The sequence below is a fragment of the Mustela erminea genome, chromosome 2 (genome assembly GCF_009829155.1).
Source record: "Mustela erminea isolate mMusErm1 chromosome 2, mMusErm1.Pri, whole genome shotgun sequence".
NCBI lineage: Eukaryota > Metazoa > Chordata > Mammalia > Carnivora > Mustelidae > Mustela > Mustela erminea.
The window spans coordinates 117538855-117558133 of NC_045615.1; the positions used below are offsets into that span (position 1 = coordinate 117538855).

At 41.1% G+C, this 19279-nt stretch overlaps 2 protein-coding genes and 1 long non-coding RNA gene across 12 annotated transcripts in view; 2 read left to right on the forward strand and 1 right to left on the reverse strand.

Moving 5' to 3' along the window:
- Positions 1–9955, forward strand: part of ZCCHC4 (zinc finger CCHC-type containing 4) — a 43697-nt gene extending 33742 nt beyond the window's left edge. For 2 of the 4 annotated variants that reach the window (XM_032334017.1, XM_032334019.1), the window contains 5 exons: positions 2531–2652; positions 2883–2958; positions 4906–4957; positions 5472–5616; positions 9246–9955. In XM_032334017.1, coding sequence (XP_032189908.1) covers positions 2531–2652; positions 2883–2958; positions 4906–4957; positions 5472–5616; positions 9246–9396 — 546 coding nt within the window. In that variant the 3' untranslated portion in view covers positions 9397–9955. The remainder of the gene's footprint in view (positions 1–2530; positions 2653–2882; positions 2959–4905; positions 4958–5471; positions 5617–9245) is intronic. The other 2 variants (XM_032334018.1, XM_032334020.1) reach the window with 1 other exon arrangement.
- Positions 9387–19279, forward strand: part of ANAPC4 (anaphase promoting complex subunit 4) — a 45407-nt gene continuing 35514 nt past the window's right edge. For 2 of the 4 annotated variants that reach the window (XM_032334011.1, XM_032334013.1), the window contains exons 1-2: positions 17801–17930; positions 18020–18158. In XM_032334011.1, the coding sequence (XP_032189902.1) occupies positions 18030–18158 (129 nt within the window). In that variant the 5' untranslated portion in view covers positions 17801–17930; positions 18020–18029. Of the gene's footprint in view, positions 9495–17798; positions 17931–18019; positions 18159–19279 lie in introns of those variants that run through there. The other 2 variants (XM_032334012.1, XM_032334016.1) reach the window with 2 other exon arrangements.
- On the reverse strand, positions 13526–17679 carry LOC116584947. Of its 4 annotated transcripts, XR_004283392.1 has the most exons (4): positions 17375–17679; positions 16695–16772; positions 15941–16106; positions 13526–13880 (listed from the first exon to the last, which is right to left on the reverse strand). It is a non-coding gene; the product is annotated as an uncharacterized LOC116584947 (long non-coding RNA). The 4 variants fall into 4 exon arrangements; XR_004283389.1 differs by lacking the exon at positions 16695–16772 and having other exon boundaries at positions 17375–17677; XR_004283390.1 differs by lacking the exon at positions 16695–16772 and having other exon boundaries at positions 15941–16081; positions 17375–17676.

Sequence of the window (19279 nt, forward strand, 5' to 3'; positions counted from 1 at the left end):
ATTTGAAAATCTTGGAAAGGTTCTCTTGGGAAGAATTTTTTTTTCCTTAGGACACTCACAAGTGTTCAAAATATCTTTGTTGAATTTAATAAAGTGTCATATATTTATTTAATACATAGAGGAGTGCTTAGGGGAAATTATGAATTGAAATCATTTAAAAAAACTACTTGTGGTAATATTTTAAGGTGATTTTGAAGTAAAATCTGCTTTGTATCTTAGCCTCTAATAGGTGACATATATTCATAGAAGTTTAAAGTTGGAAAGAACCATTAGGGGTGTAACGTAGGCTAACTTCCCACTGTAATAATCCTCTCCACTAAATTCATGACAAGCCGTCACCCAGCCTCACTTGAATGCTTTCAGTGAGCAAAGTCCTGCAGCCTTACAAGGCAACTCAATTTATTTAATAGCTCTAATCGTTAGAAAATTTTCTCATATTGAGATAAAATATGCTCCCTATTAACTTCTAACCATTGGTCCTACTTCTGTTCTCCAAAGTAATAAAGGCTGAGTCTCATTTCAATTCCACTGACACCCCTTCAGTTATAAAATAGCTATCAGATCCTCCTAGTTTGCGCTTTTCTTAATAAACACCCCAACACATTAAATGACAAATCCTCTTCGTTCCCATTACTTTTGGTAGAAACGAACTGATTTTATCAGCATCTCCCTTCACATGCAGTGACTGAATGTAGCGCTTCACGTGACCTAACCTCGTCCTTTGCTTGTTATGATATCGTACTTCCATACAGGGTGGCTGTGAGCCCACGCCAGCTTTCACACGGTTAGTTAGACTATGGACTCTTGCTGCTGACAGTTAACCGGAACTCCCAGGGTTTGTTGTTTTGTTTTGCTTCCCCACACTGTCTCCTGTCTAGCTGGGTCTCCTATGGCACTTCCCCCCACCCCACTGTTTTATAACTTGTTGATCTCTCTACCTGAACTCGCTCACCTGATAATGTGGTGGCTGTGGGCAAGGCCGTACGGAGAGCTTAGGAATTTCTCATTAAAGCCCTCTCTTTCCATTGTCAGTTAGTCCTTAAATTTTTGTGCTTTGCTTATTAAATAGAGCTAGCTTGCAAGCCATTTCTTTTGGCTTAACTCTTAAGTGTATTCTTGTTTAGAATCTGAACAGTTCATTTTAACATATTTGAAAGTGGGGCTGTACTTTACCGACTTCATAAATATCTCACAGTATTCTTGTGGATAATCTAGAACAATGGTGCTCAAACTTTAGTATGCCAGGAGGGCTTGTTAAGAATACAGATTGTGGGGGGGGGGGTGCCTGGGTGGCTCCGTGGGTTAAAGCCTCTGCCTTCGGCTCAGGTCATGATCCCAGGGTCCTGGGATTGAGCCCCGCATTGGGCTTTCTGCTCAGCGGGGAGCCTGCTTCCCCCTCACTCTCTGCCTACTTGTGATCTCTCTCTCTCTCTCAAATAAATAAATAAAATCTTTAAAAGAAAAAATAAGAATACAGATTGTGGGACCTGACCCCCAGGGGCTTCTCTTTTAGGAGGTCCTTCGATGGGGCAAGAATGTGCTTTTCTAACAAGATCTCAGGGGTGACGCTGATGTGGCTGATCCAGACTCCGCACTCGGAGAATTACTGATCTAAAGAAAGATAGACCTAGTGATTAGGTGGATTCTGAGCAGATTTGAATCCAAAGTGAGAATGTGTATGGATAGCAGAGAGGCTGGAGGAGATGAGAGCAAGAAGCTAATAAACATTGAGCCTGTTAGCTCCAGCTTCAGATGCTCTGCCAAGGCTGAAAGCTGAGGTAGGGTTCTTGAGGAGAGGTAAATGTTTGAAATAGTCACAACCATTGTTGTGAATCACTCTCTTCATCTGCATCTTTCTGTCTCTACCATATATATGCCAGGGCCCCGAACTCGGCATTTTATGCACATTGTCTCATGTACCCTTCCCAGCATCTCTGAGGCAGGCCTCAGTAACCTCCTTTTCTAGGTGAGAATTATGTAAATTTGCCTCGAGGCACCAACAGGTGAGTGGCAGAGCTGCTCTGTGGTCCCCAGCCCTGTGTTTGGCCAGGGCATAAGAGGTCAAATGGTGAACGGTGGGGGGTCGAAGTAAGGCTGTACTGGGACTTGGTGACCTGCAAACTGAGAAGCAGCCGATTTCACACACAAAAATGAAAAGCTCCAGCCAAGTCATCACACATCTTCACGGTTGGAATTCTTTAGCACCAAAAGCTGAATTTGTAATTCCTTAATAGACCTTCTTGTCAAGTCTGTTGTTTTTGGATAAAAGATTATAGTTGTTCTCTTAAGATCAGGCTGTATGAATTTATCATAACAAAGTTTACCTTTTCCATAATGGAATTTCACCGCCACCGAGGCCCCTCAGAGTCTGTCGATTAAGAAGTAAACTTTTGCTTTTAAGAATTTTGTCTTAAGTACTTTGGTTTAACTCCTCTCTTGGCACCAGCTTGTTCTTTATTGGTTAAAGAATCTTTGTAGATGTTGATTCCTTTGAGTAAATCTTCTTTTTCAATTTTTTTAAACTTTCTAGGTAGATTATGATAATCATGCACTTTATAAACATGGGAAGACAGGTCGAAAACAGTCTCCTGTGCGTATTTTCACCAATATTCCACCCAACAAAATAATCCTTCCTAGCGAGGAAGGGTACAGGTAAGATCTTAGTGAGGCCTTGTAATACATGAGTTACTGAGAATCAAGTTCCATATGTCCAACATCAAAATGCTTTTAATAGTGACTCATATAGTTCTTCCGCTACCTTTAAATTTGGTCTTTAATTTTGAATTGAATTTGGATTACACTTAATTTTTGTAACAAGTGCCTTTACCTGCTCTGTGAATCTTCTTGAAAATATGCAGCTGATTTAAGTCTTTCTTCCTTAGATTCTGCCCTTTGTGTCAACGGTATGTTTCCCTAGAGAATCAACACTGTGAGCACTGTAATTCTTGCACCTCCAAGGTATAGTTTCTCTAGAATGCATTCTTATTCGTATGTATTTGTTTTATTTTAACTTATTCATTTCATTACATTTGCTTAATGTTATTTTTTTTTTTTAATTTTTATTTACTTGAGAGAGAGAGAGAGTGAGCATAAGCTGGGGGGAGGAGAAAAGGGAGAAGCAGAAGGATACTCCCTGCTGAGCAGGGAGCCCAAAGTGAAGCGCAGGGCTCAGTCCTAGGACCTGGGGATCGTGACCCAAGCTGAACGCAGACGCTTAAACGACTGAGCCACCGAGGGACCCCAATGCTATTTTAATAACATTACAATTTGTATTACTGTATTATTTATTATTGTATATCATTTATTATACTTTAATACAATGTTTCTAATTTTAAAGTATGACAGGCTTTAAAAAATAAGTGCATTTAAAAAAAATAAATGCCTTCATCGTTATTAGCAGTTAATTGAGTTCACTTTTTTTTTTTTTTTTTTAAAGATTTTATTTATTGGGGCAAGAGAGAGCACAAGGCGGGGGGACTGGAGGGCAGAGGTAGACTGAGAAGCAGCCCTCCCCACCCCCCCCACTCCCCACCCCACCACGCAGGGTTCAATCCCAGGACACCAGGATCATGACTTGGGCCAAAGACAGATACTTAACCTACTGAGCCACCCAGATGCCCCTAAATTCACTTTATTTGAGGTACTGTATGATTACTAAAATTAGGAGTGTCTCAAGGCATGAGGTGAGGGCTGAACTTTGTTGAGGGTAAAATTAAGATGTTTCAAATAAGGAACTGAACCATAAGATACCATCCCTATTTTGATGAAACAGTAAGAACATACACTGTGCACTTTTTATGTACCAGGGCCTTCCCTGAGGGCTGTCCATGGATTAACTCAGTTACCACACAAAGCCCTAGTGGAGAAGTACTCTCTAATTTTTACAGGTCAGGAGGGACTACAGGAATATACCTCCTACTCATTGTCTTAAGGAGGTAGGGTAGCCCTTTAGGTGGCCTTAAATCCAGTCAGAAAGAACAGGTGAAGTTTAGATTGGCTAATATGTACAAATGATTCGCCAAAGGAAAGGCTGTATTTTTTATAACCGTCATAAAGTACATTTTGCATAGCTTTATCATTTTTTTATTGGTTATACGTGTTTTTAACTGTGGTAGCACATCTAATTACATGTATTTTCAGTCAGCGGAGATAATATCTGTGTCCCTTATTTAAAAAAAATTATGCTCAGGTTATTTTCATAAAGCTCAAAATGAGGAAAACAAAATTTTATTATTTAGAGATACACACATAAGTGGTAAAAATAAACAAAGGCAAGGAAGTGACCATCACAGAAATCAGAGTACGTGTTACTTGGTGGGGCAGAGGAATGCTGGATTGGGAAGGGTACGTGGGGGAGTGTCTAGGGGGTCAGCAGTATTCTCTTGACCTATTGGGATTCATCAGTGTGTACTTCATAACTCTCATTAAACTGGACATGTAAGAGTCTTACATACTTTTCTAGGTAGTTTTAGTTCACAGATTTAACATTACCCAAACAGTACCCTGTAATCTCTATCTTTTTAGATGATCTAAAGTTCTCAAATTCGAATTTCATTAAGGATTATGCTGTATAGGCACGTAAAAGTTATGAATCATTAATTCTCTTGAAATTTTTATTGAATCCTTTGTGCAGTTTGGGTTGCTTGAACTGGAGTGGACTTTCAAGTTCATGTAGATAAATACCCTAGTTTTCCAGTTAAGGAAATTGGGGCCCATCAAGGAGGTGTTTGAGTCGAGTGGAAAAATGCATAGATTAAAATCAAAGTATTTAATTGTGAAGCCCAGGAAAGTGAGAAATAAGGAATGAATAATTTACACAGATTTTAATAAGATATTTTAATTTTTAATTGTGGAACTTGATTTTTTAATGATACATTAAACATAATTTAAAAATTATTTTTGTAGGATGGCAGGAAATGGAACCATTGCTTTCTCTGCAAAAAGTGTGTAAAACCTTGTAAGTATTTAGACTTAGTGTTTGAGATCCTATGAAAAAATTTTAGAGTTTTTCTTTACCTAAATGGGATTTTTATTTAATTATATTTATAAGAGAAAAAAAATTAATATAGAGACCTACATTGATTTACTTGCTTTTTAATTTTTGCAGTTGCCAAAATACACACTCTCCTTCCTGGGGAGACATGACTTTGTAACCTGCTTCAGTGTGGCATTTGGTTTGGCTCATTTTAATAAGGCTTTGTGTCACTCATCCAGCCCCCATTGTGTCAGTGGCCTGCTGCTCATGACTCATTGAAGAAGGGCTGTCCTGGCTGCCATGTATCAGAAAGAAGTTAGTTGCTTTATGTGGGATTCTGTATCTCTTAACCTTGGCGTCTTTAACCATATTATAACCAGTTACACAGATTGGTCATGATGTTTGAAGTAAACACTGTTCATGCTTCCCCGTCATAAAGGTTGATCAAATGAAAAATTAAATGAACTTCTTCTAAAACTCAATTTTTATTTTATAGCCTGGATCCACTGTAGCATTTGTAGTCACTGTGCTCTTCCAGATCATTCTTGCGGGGGCCCTAAAGATGGCTGCTTTATTTGTGGTGAATTAGACCACAAACGTAGTACTTGTCCTAAGATCACTACATCTAAGAAAGTGAACAAGTAAGTTGAATTCTTTTATTGCCTAGAAAAAAATTTTCTTTGTGTGATTTGTGTAAAGCAGTCCTCCACAAAAGTATGCAATAGAGGATTCAGAAGTGCTGAATTATTTCCTGTTTTTACTGTTACTTATTGTTTGCATAGATGGGAGGAGGGAGGGCACAAAGATAAGTGAAAGAGTTTAACATTTTACAGGTAAGACATGAAAATCACCAAAGTATAAGGTAGAAACTGGTTAACTTTTTATCTCCTGTGGTTCATATGAAATTATAATTTGTGGGGAGGGAGTCCAGCCTTTATTGACAGACATGATATTTAAGTCAGGACAGATCAGATACAGACGTATGACAGCAGGTGAGTCTGGAGAAGGCATTTCAGGTGGAATATAGTATGTAATCCCACAGTGAACACATCAGAAAATGAATTTATCTCTGAATTATATCAGACTTCAAAAAAAATGAACTATTTTAGTGTGTAAAATTTTAATTTTTACCATTTTTTTTCCTATGCTTATTTTCACTTTCTCCACCAGTATTTGGTGTTGGTTATCACTCAGAGCAAAGTTATACCAGTGACAACAGCATATTTTAAAAAAACATTGCTATTTCAACTGGGCGCAGTTGAATGATTACACTTAAAAAAAAAACTAAAAGGGATGATAGTTATCGAGTCTTCTTGTTTTGTTGTTACGAAAACTAGATAGACAAATTAACATTATGAGAGAATTGGGATCAGCATAAAATTTCTGAGCCATCTTATGACTTGTGATTTAAAAAAATTCTTCATATTTGAAATATCTGATGTTATTGTAACTATTTATGGTTGTATTAGAATTCTTTTCCAGTTCATTTTTTTGGGTCAGTGGCAATTAGTTTTTCCCATTAAGGACCAGCCATTTGAATTCTGCCTACTGTTTTATTTTTCCATTACTTTTCACCAGATTTACTCTAAACAGTTATTTCTACTAAGTAATCCAGAGTAGAAATGGAAGTTTCTAAATTAAGAAATGTATTGAAGAATCTTCTAAAAGATTTTTTCTTAGAAACCTTTAAGAATAGAGACCCCCTAATAAACTATTGGTCTGGGTTTGTTGTACCATGTACAGGGTAAATCTGGTTGCAAATCAAGTTAGTGACATGCTCAGACTTTGAGTCTGTGATTTTACGATACAGAGGAACTGAATTTGCATTTTGGTAATGTATTGTAGGCTCTATGTTGGTCCTCCGTAGCCTGGGCTAGTTGGCTTGGTGGTATTGTACTGTTTCCATCGAAGGAAACTATTTAGTATCTTTCAGTATTAGATTTTATCAAGTTCAATTCAAGTAGCAAATCCTTTAGGATGTGGTATACCTGAAAAGTCTTAAATAGTATTACTTTTTTCTCTCAGAAAAGACTACTAAACTCCTATGAACAGTTATCTTCAGGTATTGCTTTCCAAAAAATTTCCTAATGAAATTGACAAGGCAAAATGGGTTTTTTTTCTTTACAATAGTAAAAAATAATTCTAATCATCTTTTAAGCATATATGGCATCAAAGATATCTCATAGCTGTCTTATATTAACTTGTTTTTCTTTAATTTGCCTTTGCTTCTGAACTGGAATGGTGCTGGCTCCCTCTTGTGGTTAATCGTTTTTATCATTACATAAATACCTTTAATTTAGAGGACAAACACTAGGTCAGTTCAATTTTAAGGCAAAACAAAATAATGAATTGATTTATACTCAAGCAGTTCAATTTATACTGCGTTGAAAGAATTTCTCTCTGGAAAGTTTGTTTATTCATATTAAAATGAATATTTTTTTTCTGCTTTTGTTTACTGTGTCCTCTAGTGAGGTCTGGTTCATCTTTAGTTCTTCTTATAAGTGGAAAAGCCAAAGAAAATGTCTGTAAATTTTGTATACAGGCACACAGCTTCACTGACTATGCCGTCAAGAAATTATACTTCATTAAATTTGCTAAATCACTTATCAGGACATTAGGCTTCTTAAAATAATGGCTGGAGGGAAAAGAGATTTATGTAACATACACAGAAAAGTATAAAGATGGCTGTGGTATTTGTTTTATTTATGAACCAATAGGTTATTTCAGTCTATGATCCAAAATCTAAATATGGAAAAATGGAAGTTGTCAAGCAAAATTCTGAAGAATAGTCATGTGGTACTACTAATAATAGGTAATATTTGTTTAGTGATTACGATATGCTTAGCACATTATATATCTGAATAATTTATAGCAGAGTATATAGTACAAGGTAATTAAGAGCACAGGTTCTAGAATCAAGCTGGTTCTGCTACTTCCTCAGTGGAGGATTTCATAGCCTCAGTTTCTTCCCCAAAAAAAGAGTTGGGGGAAGGATAATGAAAAGCGACTTCTGGCTTGTCTCAGTCTCCCAGATCCTTAGAGTCAAAGATGATACCCACTCATTTTTGTATTTTCAGCACTTAATATGTATGTTGTGTGAACCAAAAGTGAGGCCAGAGTTTGCTCCATGGAGTGATTCTATTCTGTTTGTGAATTGAAGATTTGGGTCCTGGGAAGATCAAGAGTAAGCTTTTCCCCAGGACTTCTGGTTTAGGAGAAGGGAATCTAATGATTGATATGGCTAGGTACCTGAGGGGATTTCCCAGGTTTGCAGGAGCTGGTAGCCCCAGCCTTTCCTCGGTTCACTATATGATGAATGGCGTGATTCTGCTAGCTTGGAGAAAGTGAATGAACAGACCAGTAATCTTTCTCAGCTATAGGTAGTCTGTAACTCAGTGCAGAGAGCACCAGAAACTAAGGATCTGTTTTGTTCTGGTATGGTTTAGTGTCCTCAGAGCGTGAGTTGAACTTGTTCGATGTGAAGCTAGTCTTTCTGGAAGACAAAGACCACAAAGTGTGGGCATCCTGTATGGCACTTGTTAAGACTTTTAGGCCCACTGAGGAAAGGAGAATTAGCTGTAGAACTTATAAGATGGGCGTCTGTAAGCATTGTCTAATTTTCCACTGTGTTATTTCATTTCTCTGCCTCTGCTGACTGGCAGATGTGTTGGTCCTTTTCCTGAAAAATGTCATTCAAGGATTTGGAGATTGAAGTGCTGAGCTGAGCAGGATGGATGTACCAAAACCAAAACTGTAGCCCCGCCAAATAAATAAATAAATAAACCTTCCTAACTTATTGGCTTTATGATTTTTAAAATTTAAATAATATGTATCCCAAATGTTATTTGAACAATCAACATAAAAACTATTGACAAGATATTTTGCATTCTTTCTTCAATATCCAGTGTGCATTTTACATTTAGACACTTTTAACTTGCTCTCACCACGTCCTAGGTTTCCTGGTTGCCCCACGCTGGCTAGAGGCTACCGTGCAGCTCAGCACAGCAGGGGCTTTTCCTGCTTTGACTCTGTGCTGGGTTTGTCGCAAATAAATCTGTAGTAACCGTCTTTCAAAGAAATTTCTTTACTCAAGCGTTTTGCTTAGTCAGGCCTCTCTGTCTGTCTCCTTGTTATTATGGTTAGGATCCTGAGGATTTATGCTTATGATACAGTAAATTCGTTTCCTTCTGTTTTCTTATTTGGTCAGCTGGTTAATTAAATTCCAACATAATTACATAATTCACTATGCTTATTCTACAAAATAATTTAGCACCTTGTTTTTCAGAGCTGTCAGAAAGCAGAAGCAAAGAAAAAGTAATAAGATGAAAATGGGGACCACTAAAGGACAATCCATGAATCATACATCTGTTACAAGGAAGAAGAGCAGGAGAGAAAGAGCCCATCAATATCTTTGCTCTTAAATGTCCAGTGACTTGAGAATAAGAAAGATTTATAGTCCAACCTTTGATGCCATTTTCTGAAAGTGCCACACTGGACTTAAATTCTTTCACTTTCAAAGGTATGCACCTTTCTAAGGCAGATAATGGGCAGGTGGTATTTGCTGGTTTATGGACCCCTCTGCAGGCCCTCTGGAGACCTGGGGGAGGTGTTCCATCCTGAGCTAGTTGACCAGATCTCTCTGTATGCCTTTTTTTTTTTCTCTCTCTAATTCTCTCTGAATCATATGATTTTGGCCTCTTTTGAAAAAACGGGCATGCAGTGTTCTTTTGTAGAAAGTGTCAGAAGAAAAATGAAAGTGAAAACTTGAGCTCTTGTTTACATTGAATGCGGGTATGTTAAATTAGGTCCAGAAATCTTTTAAGTTAAATATCAAAACATTGTATGATGACTTAAACCCCACTTGTGAAGTAAAGTACAATGAACAGTTATTTTTAGGCAAAGATGATGGGAAGAATTTTGACAAAACTAAAGATATAAAGATTATAATTATGATTTTATTATTAAATATTTGTCTCTCAAGTACTTTTATAGTGTCCTTTGATATAATAGAATCATTTAAATGTTGTAGGATAAATGAGACATCTAGAATTATGACTTGCTCTGTCATCTCAGTGTCTTTTAACTTAAGCAGTAAGGTTATTTCTCTGTAAAAGTAATAGAAGGCAGGAGAGTTTGGGGATTAAAACCTCTCATTCCTATTCTGACGAATGCTTCTTGACTGTAAATCATTGGCCAGGTCGTTCACTTGCAGCCCATTTCTTATTATTATATAATTATTTGATTATGTAACAGTAGTTATACCACAGGCTTGTTTCCGTGATGACGTTAAATGGGGCACAAGTGCCTGGCTCTCCGTTCTATTGGTGAGAAATGTTACCAAGTGCAGATGGCTGGAGCCCTAGTGTAATCATCTGGTGGTCCAGGATCATAGCGGTGAAGGAACCGGGCTTGAACTCTGAGAACAGTCTCCCCGTGTCTCTACTACGTACCTGACATGATCTTCGGAAGACTGCCTACTTTGGAACTGCTTGCATTTGCATAATGACTTTTCTCTTCTTCCCAAACAGCTGCTTTAGAGCAGGTTTGGAGGCATGCTTGCTTGGGCTTAGCTAGAGTGCTTGAGTGAAGGTACAAGAGCTGCTCCCCATCTGGCCTGGAAAATCCGTCTGGTCTTTAAGTTAGGACTGTTTGATGCCTGATGGGGAAGCACAAGCATGGCTCTGATCCATGGTTTGGGGTGTATATTCAGTGACATCAAAAGATGAGCTAAGCCCCCTGGATTTAGCAAGCATCATAAAACTCTTCCCTCACCCCCTTTTCCACGTGGGTTGCTATGGTGATCAGAGGGGTGGATTCAGAGGTGACTGGGTGAGATATGAACCTTTTGCAGAATCATTGTGAGTGTTCCCCCCATCCCCTGATTCAGCCATAGGCGTGGACTTTACTTGACCTTCATGGTGCCCCCCAAACCATGGTAAAGTCTCAAAATCTCCCCTGAAATTCAAGACACCTGAGGGGACCGTGATTCCTGAAGAACTAGGTCCTGCTGATAAATGGGTTATTATCATGACCCCATTTCCTTAGTTTTAAGGTACCATCAATTGAAAAATGCACTATTGATGTGATTGTGGCTTTTCTGAGAGAGAAACCCCATAGCTCATTAATTGTGTATATTAAATTTTAGATGTATCTTATTTTGGAGATACTGAAATGTTAAAAAAAAAAAAGTACACCTTAGAATTGAGGAAGTAGGGTATTACTTACAACAAGAAATTATGTACTCTAAAACTTTAACTGCTTAGGAAGTTAAAAATAAGAAATTTGGTAATTCTGGGGGCCCCCTGGGTGGCTCAGTTGGTTAAGTGTACAACTCTTATTTTTGCTCAGGACATGGTGTCAGGGTTGTGAGATTGAACCCTGTGTTGGGTTCCACACTTCGTGGGGAGTCCACTTGAGATTCTCTCCGTCTTCCCTACCCCCCTCCAACCCCTGCTGCCAATAAATCTTTAAAAAAAAAAAGGAAATTTGGCGATTGTATTCTTTGTTTAATTAATACTAATTTTAAGGACTTTCTTCTCTCAGGGAATAAACTAATAGGATGTAAAAATGTCTCTGGAAGGTAAAGTGTGATGCGAGATGAGGTCATTTGTTCTAATTAGGAACCTGCATATCTGAACATTAAGATACCTACTCAAAACAGCCATAGAGGAAAATCCCTAAATTTGATACATAAAACTTTCTAAGCTTTTTAAAAGGATGTTTTTTTCTTAAATTATTACAGTTAAATTTTACTGTAGTTCTTGCTTATATTACAAAATTTAAGGAAATCCAGAGTTGCTTTGTAGGCCCTGAATGATCAGATTTCAGGCTTTTCTTACATTTAGTTTGATATTTAGACTAATTTATTTCTTCAGGATGCCCCACTGTTTTCATCTCATCCTCTTCTTTCTGTTTGGACTATTTCAAGTCTCACTCGCTTTGGGAAGTCTTGCCTGGGTCCCTGCCACCAGCTGGTGCCTTCCTCTCTGAAGCCTGGGTGTTCTGCAACCCATTTGAGGCACTTTTAATGTATTCTGTGATTAAATCTGTAGATTCTATTTCCCCCAAAAGATTTTAGTTTCTTAATATCAGTACCCATTTTATACCATCTTATATCTCTCATGCATTGTAGGTGCTCAATAAAAATTTGATGAAAGCACGAAATTTTGTAGGTGTTTTCACATGGTGGGTGCATTAGTTTGTTAGGGCTGCCGTAACAAAATACCAGGGTCTGGTGGCTTAAATAGCAGTAACTTATTTTCTCACAGTCCTGGAGGCTGGAAGTCCAAGATCGAGGTGTTGGCAAGTTTGGATTTTCTGCCTCTCTCCTTAGCCTACCTTCTTGCTCCTCCTGTGGTGTTTCTTCTGTGTGTATGCTTCCCTGGTATCTCTGATATCTCTTTGTGACCAAATTCCCTCTGCTTATAAGCATACCAGTCAGGTTGGATTAGGGCCCACTCTCATAGCCTCATTTTACCTTAATTTCCATTTTAAAGGCCCATCTCCAAATATAGCCCCATTCTGAAGTACTGGGGGCTAGGGCTTCAGCATCTGGATTTAGAGGATGTGATTCAGTTCCTAACAGTAGACATACCTAAGATATGGAGAGGACTTGGTCTTTTTCTTGTATTTATTTTTAATTTTTATTCATTTATTTTTGTTAAGTATGTGGGACTTGAACTCATGACCCCTAGATCAAGAACTGAGCTGAGATCAAGAGCTGGATGGCCAACTGACTGAGCCACCCAGGCTCCCCTTGGTCTTTTCTCTTTCCTATAAGGACTGAAAAAAGGAGAACAGGCGTAAACGATATTGGGGGTTATTTAGAGTCAGGAGGAAGACCATCTTGATATTCAGGGTTTAGATGTGTAGTTAAGGTTGGCATGTGCTGTGTGAGCAAGACTGACAGCCTTGAAGCTTAGAATAATTCAGCTTCCAAGGTTATTTTAAGAAAAACACTTAGGTTGATGTCTGGCCCCTTCAAAGTCATTTACAAAATACTAGGCATCTAGGAGAAGTTTGACTAATTTTTTAAAAGAAAATCACAGCCCACAGAAGGTTCTGGTGTGTTGCTTCCTCCTTCACAATGTCATTGTTGGGGTCTCCACTACATGTCTTGCCAGTGAAATAAAAATGTGTTTGTGTGTCCTTTCATTTCTAATTCTTTTAAGGTACTTAATGTATGCCTTGTATTAGATCGACTTTTTTGTACTTATTTCTCCTGTATAGATTAGAAGCTCATTGGTGGCAGGGGCCTGTGGACACCGTGGTGTGTGTTCTCTAGCTCCTAGAGCTGTGCCCTGTGCACAGGGAGGCAACCAGCTGCTGCCCATGTGACTTCACTAATCCATGCCCCCCCCCCAACCCCAGAAAGTGGGTGGCCAGGCTGACACGTTTCCTCACCCACCAAGTGGTAGCTGCTCGTAAGTCAGGACTGAGTGAATGGAAATGCCGTGTCATATACTGCATGAGGTCTCAGCACCCTAACTGGGTTACATGGGGAAGAAGCTAATACGCTTAGAGCTGTCTTGGTAAGGAAGGCTTGCACAGACTGCAAAGGAAAATCCAATTTCACTTATTTGATGCGATTTTAATTGGAACATTAGGACAGGGTTACATTAGTCAAGGGTCAGCCAAGAAGGTCATTGCAATCAAGTGTTGATAAGATCTCGACAATTTGATTTCAAGCGATTTAGTATAAATGTTAACTCAGCAAGACTGAGGGAAGAAAGCTCCCCACAGTGAGCAAGCAGATCTCAGAGCTCGGAGAGGTGAGTTTTATCCCATTAGCTGGACAGTCACAAGATTCTCACATTGTTTAGTTGCTTAGTACCACTGCAGATGAGAAGCGTGACAGTTGCTGTTCTGAGAAATGGAACCCGAGGAGATGGGTCAGTTTCTTTGCCTGTGAATATAAGGGTGAGGAGTAGGAGAAACCAGAAAAATCAGACTGAACGTTATATATGCCTAATGAGGACAAAAAGAGAAAAAGGGCTTGCCTGTTAGCTTAACAGTTAATGCATGAGTCAGGTAAATAAAAGAAGATGAAAAGTTTCTCCAATCTTTCCATCCGGAGAGAACCACAGTCAGAACTTGTATGTGTGTTCTTCAAAGGTAAATTTTTGTATAAATAGCCATATAAATAGACACTCTAAAATTTCCCCACAGAAATGGAATTAGGAGTACATACTGTTTTATAACCTTCTTTTTCATAAACATCTGAACATCAGTTTATATTTACAACAGTAATACTCTTCAGTATGGGTATATTTTTTAAATCAGTATCTGATGTTTGAACATCTCATTTGTTTGCATTTTTTCCCTCTTGTAAACTACCCTATGCTAAACATACTTATGACCAAATCTTTTGTTTCCTTAGAATAAATTTCTAGACATGAATACCGGTCTGCAGCTCTTATTAGAACCTCTTTCTTCAGATTGGAATCGCTTGAGTTGATCTCTGAATTTCTTTTGCAGAGAAAAAACACCCTGGATTTAGACTCTCTGCTGGGATGGACAATCTCCCAAATGCCTTTTGTACTTAAAAACTTGGGTGGTTGTGATTGATGGTCATACTGAACAGTGTTGATTGGTTGTGTCAGTAGGATCTTTCCCATTCTCTCCATCGTGTGCCTATTGTGAGGTTTGGGAGAAAGATGACGGATATCCTCTCCAACTCTTGGGGAGGACTTTTTATTGGGCATAATTCCATACCCTTCTGATTTTGGGTGGGTTCATGCTAGGGGTTGGTCTAATTACAGGAAAGCTCAAGACTTCAGTCTTGTGATGGGTGAAGAGGTGTTTGTTCTCTCTCTGAATGCAGGTGCATGTAGATTAGTTGCTGTTGGTAGCTTTCCAGTAACCACATGGGGAGCTAGACTTATGATGTACACCGTGAGCTTGGTCAGGGTTGATGACTGAGGTTGCTGGATCTAGCCTGACCTGAACTTGAGCCTATTTTTGGACTTGTAATTTACATGAGCCAGTACATTCCAGTTACTACTTCTGCCACTTTAAGTTGGGATTTGTTACCTAATAAATGCAACCATGGTAGGACAAGAGATTCTAACACCAATCTTCTACATTTATCTCTTGCCAGCAAATTCGGTCAATTTCTTATTTTGTATGTTTCACCCATTTTAGGACTTGGAAATAGACCTCTCAAAATAACAGCCTTTCACATGGCCTAGATTAGACACATCCCACATAGTTCTATCTTCCATTCTTGTATACAGTGTTTCCCACATCTTTGCTCAGGCCCTGACTTTTCCCCTTCAAACCTGCCATTCCAGGTTCCTGTAGGTCATCGTAGGTTCACACACATACCTCCACCTGAACATAGTCTTCACTCAGCTCCTTTCCTCTGGTCTGCTTTCCCTCCCTTCCCCTTCACACTTCCTTCATTACCTCTGCCCTAAACCAGCAATAACCATTTCTCTGTCCCCTGAGTCTGCATACCCAAATATCCCAGTCTTGACTAGTCCCTTGCTCTCATTCCCTCAGTCTAATCAATAATCAGTTCTTTGTATTCTCCTTCAGAAACGTCTGGAATTGCACCTCCCCCATCCCCACCTAACTAGTCTTCCTGCCCATCTTTACTCCTCCAGTCATCACCCCATCACATGAGTTAAGGTCCTGAATAATCAATGAACCAGTGTGATGCAACCAATGATACAACTCCCCCTGCCCTGCTGCCCGCAATAAATCTGTTGACAGCAGCCTTGCCCTTCAAAATCCAGTCTTATACCATTACAACACATGGAATGATGCCTTCAGCTTGAGCTAGCCCAAGGGGTGCAGTGATCAAATAAACAGCCTAGCTACCAAAATGTTATTTCACGAAAGCTAGTTCTTGCATTTTCCCCCCCAAGCACTAGGAAGAGCATGGAAATTCTTAAGAGTATTCTCCATTTCTCTCAAACCCTTCCGCTCCTACCCCTATACATTTCTGTCTCCTATCCTTACCTCCTTAAAAAGCACCTGGGCATTCTTCCCTTTTCCTCTTGATTCTGTGCCACAGAAGTGCAGGTAAACCAATTTGCCAGAGCAATGTTTTCCATAGAGAATGGGCAAGGCAAAGAAAAGGAGTAAGGTCCAAAATCTCCTCTGGGTCAGTGGGAAAAAGAAGAAGCTGGAAACACTGTGTTAGTGGCTACTTTGTCCTATGGCTACTTTGGACAATTTACAGTGTCCCCCAGTCCCACCAATATGCATGAGACACTTGGCTACATAAAATCATTTGCTCTTTCCTGGCCACATCCTGGCCACACGTGGAACTACACCGCTATACTGTTTCCTGGGCAATTCTCCCCTGTGAATGCACTACTCTCCTGTTCAGTAGCACTTTTTTTTTTTTTTTTTTTTAAGATTTTATTGAGAGAGAGAGCAGGAGCAAAGGTACAGAGAGAGAAGGAGAAGCAGGCTCCCCACTGAGCCTGGAGCCCGATGCGGGACTTGATTCCAGGACCCTGGGATCATGACTTGAGCCGAAGGCAGCTGCTTAACAAACTGAGCCACCCAGGCGCCCCTAGGTAGTACCTATTAACAGTCTTCCTGTGTTATATGAGGAAATGGGCATTCCATTTCTTTAAGAATGTTAGGTGGGTGGATATTGCCTCCCCCAACTCCAGCATCCAGATTATCCATTACTGCCACCCCAAAACATTAAATAATGCCTGAAAATGCATTTCATGAATAACAAAGGTAAGTGCATTCTCACCTTAGAAATATTGCCTCTGGAAGAATTTGGGAGTCATGCTAAATTGTTTGCAGCAAAGGCAAGGGGAAAAGCCTATCTCTAAAGAGGGGAGCAGGGTAGGCATCAGGTAAGAACACTGCCACAAAATAGTGCCTCGAATATATGCTTGTGAATGAATGGGTCTACCTCTGACACCTACTTCCCCGGGGCTAGATCCAGATAGAGTGCAAGAAGATGGGTTTTGTTAAACTCGAAGATTCTACCATTTCTTTCTCCTTTGAATAAGTGAAAGGTAGATGGTTTTCTACCATAGATTTTAAGTTCAAGAATCACAGGATATGGTCACGTTCTCTTAACCGGGGTCAGAACTTGTGTGAACTTTTGCACCTGCTAACATTTTAAATTTGTCCGTATAAAGCAGTATCTTGCTTGTTGTTAGGCCGAATTGTAAGCCTTTTAGGGCAGAGCCCATGCCCTGTGCCTTTCAGCCTGTAGCCCAAATTCTTTCAGATTCTTTTTCCTGGTAGATCTCAGACAGCTGTAGGATAAACCCTGCGGGAGCCCACAGCCCTCATTTATTAAGGGGGGCGGGGACTACTACCACCAATGAGTTGTTGAGGCTTAATGGGATAATCAAGGTATTTGACTACTCAGGGGTTTTAGAGCAGAGCCCTCCCACCTTGGCTGCCAACCAGACTCACCTAGAAGAATTAGTACTGGGTCGCATTCCTTATCAGTTATCTTTTCATTGATCTACGGTGCTGCCTGGGTTAGGGTTAGGGTTTAGAAAATAAATGTCTTCAGGTGATTCTACTGAGCGCCTTGGGACTGTTAACTACCTGTTTAGAGACTGTCAAGGGACGTTCCAGCCGATCAGGACCTAATGTTTCCCTTCCTTTTCCTCCTCGCGGTCTCTGAGGACTCACCCCCAACCCTATGCCCGCCCACCGACCCTCTAGCAGCTTTCCGGGACAACGGACCCGGCCAGTGAACGCGCGAACACACGTGGGGAGCACGCCTCACCTGCAGGCGTTCCTGCGGCCCCGGGAACACCCGCGCGCCCCCGCCCCGCGCGCCCCCGCCCCGCGCGCCCCCGCCCCGCGCGCCCCCACCGCCAGGTCCTCTCGCGAGGAAGTCCGGGCGCCGGAAGTGCCTGCAGCGCGCGGCGGCGGAGCAGCGCTGAGGCTCCGGCGCGAAGGAGGGGGAGGGTGGGTGAGGCCGCTGGGATTGCGTGGACCGCGGAGAGGGGTCTCACAGGTACCGCCGGGGTCCGAGCTCTCCGGGGAGGGCCGGGGGCAGGGCGGTCTCCGGCCCCTGCCGGTCTCCGACTTGTGGTGTCATTGCAGGGTCGCCCCCATGTTGCGTTTTCCGACCTGTTTCCCGTCCTTCCGGGTGGTGGGAGAGAAGCAGCTGCCGCAGGAGATAATTTTCCTGGTCTGGTCACCCAAGCGGGATCTCATCGCTTTGGCCAACACGGCGGGCGAGGTGAGTGAGCCCGACCCGACAGCAAGCGCGTTGCAGCCTGGCCCAGCCTCAGTTTCCCTTTTTGTGGACTTGCTGGGCCGCCTGTGGACCCCGCCCCCTTCCTCTCCAAGCAGCTGTAAACCTTAGGTGAAAGTAGAAGGGAGCATCTACGGGAAGGATCATTTGTGTGCCCATTTCCCCTATTTCATGGCGGAAACAATAGTTTTCACACAGCACACTCAGTCCTGCATTCCCCAGTCTCCTTTAGTCATTTGTTAGATGGGCTTTTTAAAAGCCCATAATGTGTCACTCATCAACTAGACATCGTAGATCCACAGACCCTGCCCTGAATTTGCTTAGGGTTCCGTAGCAAAAGGAAGCTGAGTTCCTCTCAGACCTGAGCTGCGAATGTGCATACAAGCAGCTGCCACAGAGAACGGGTTAAAAAATCGAGAATCTCTTGTCCAAGTTCCCTACTGTGGAGGGGATCACCACCTCCTCCTGAAAGTACCTTTAAATTTAGGAAGGGAGTGATGCTTCCTTGGGTTCCTGATGGAGTGTACATGAGTGGTGTCACTTAGGGGTTCCAGTTCCTACCACACTAGGCTTCATCAAGTATACCCGCTGCATCTACTTTTCTCTGGAGAGTCCCTGGTTACCTGGCAACCATTTTGTGAGGAAACCTTCAGCTCCGCATCTTTCCCCCTTTGGCCTTCGGGCAGGTTTCCTAGGAATTACCTGGCCAGGTGAGAGTGGTGTTGTGTGCAGACAGGCTTGGACACCAGGTGGTAAGCAATACTTAGCATCCGCAAAGCTGTGTCGCTGTGCTGACAACTAATAGCTTCTCACCAGGCACTGAGGTCTCCTTTTTCGAGGCCCTCTCGGATGTCTCCTGGTCCCTCACCTTTGCCATTGGGCCTTGGAACTCTTCGTGCTCTGGAGAGGAGAGCCGCAGCAGCAGGATGGAAGGGAGAGAAGGGGGCATCGGTGCAACTAGATGTGTAGATGTAATAGGCACTTGTTTCTGTTTCCTCAGTGAAGAAGAAAGAGTGGTGTCCAGGAATGAGGGTGGAGAAGAAAATACTGGAAGTTTGAGGAGAAAGGAGGGGTCTGGGAAGCTGACGAGGCAGGCGGACTAGGGA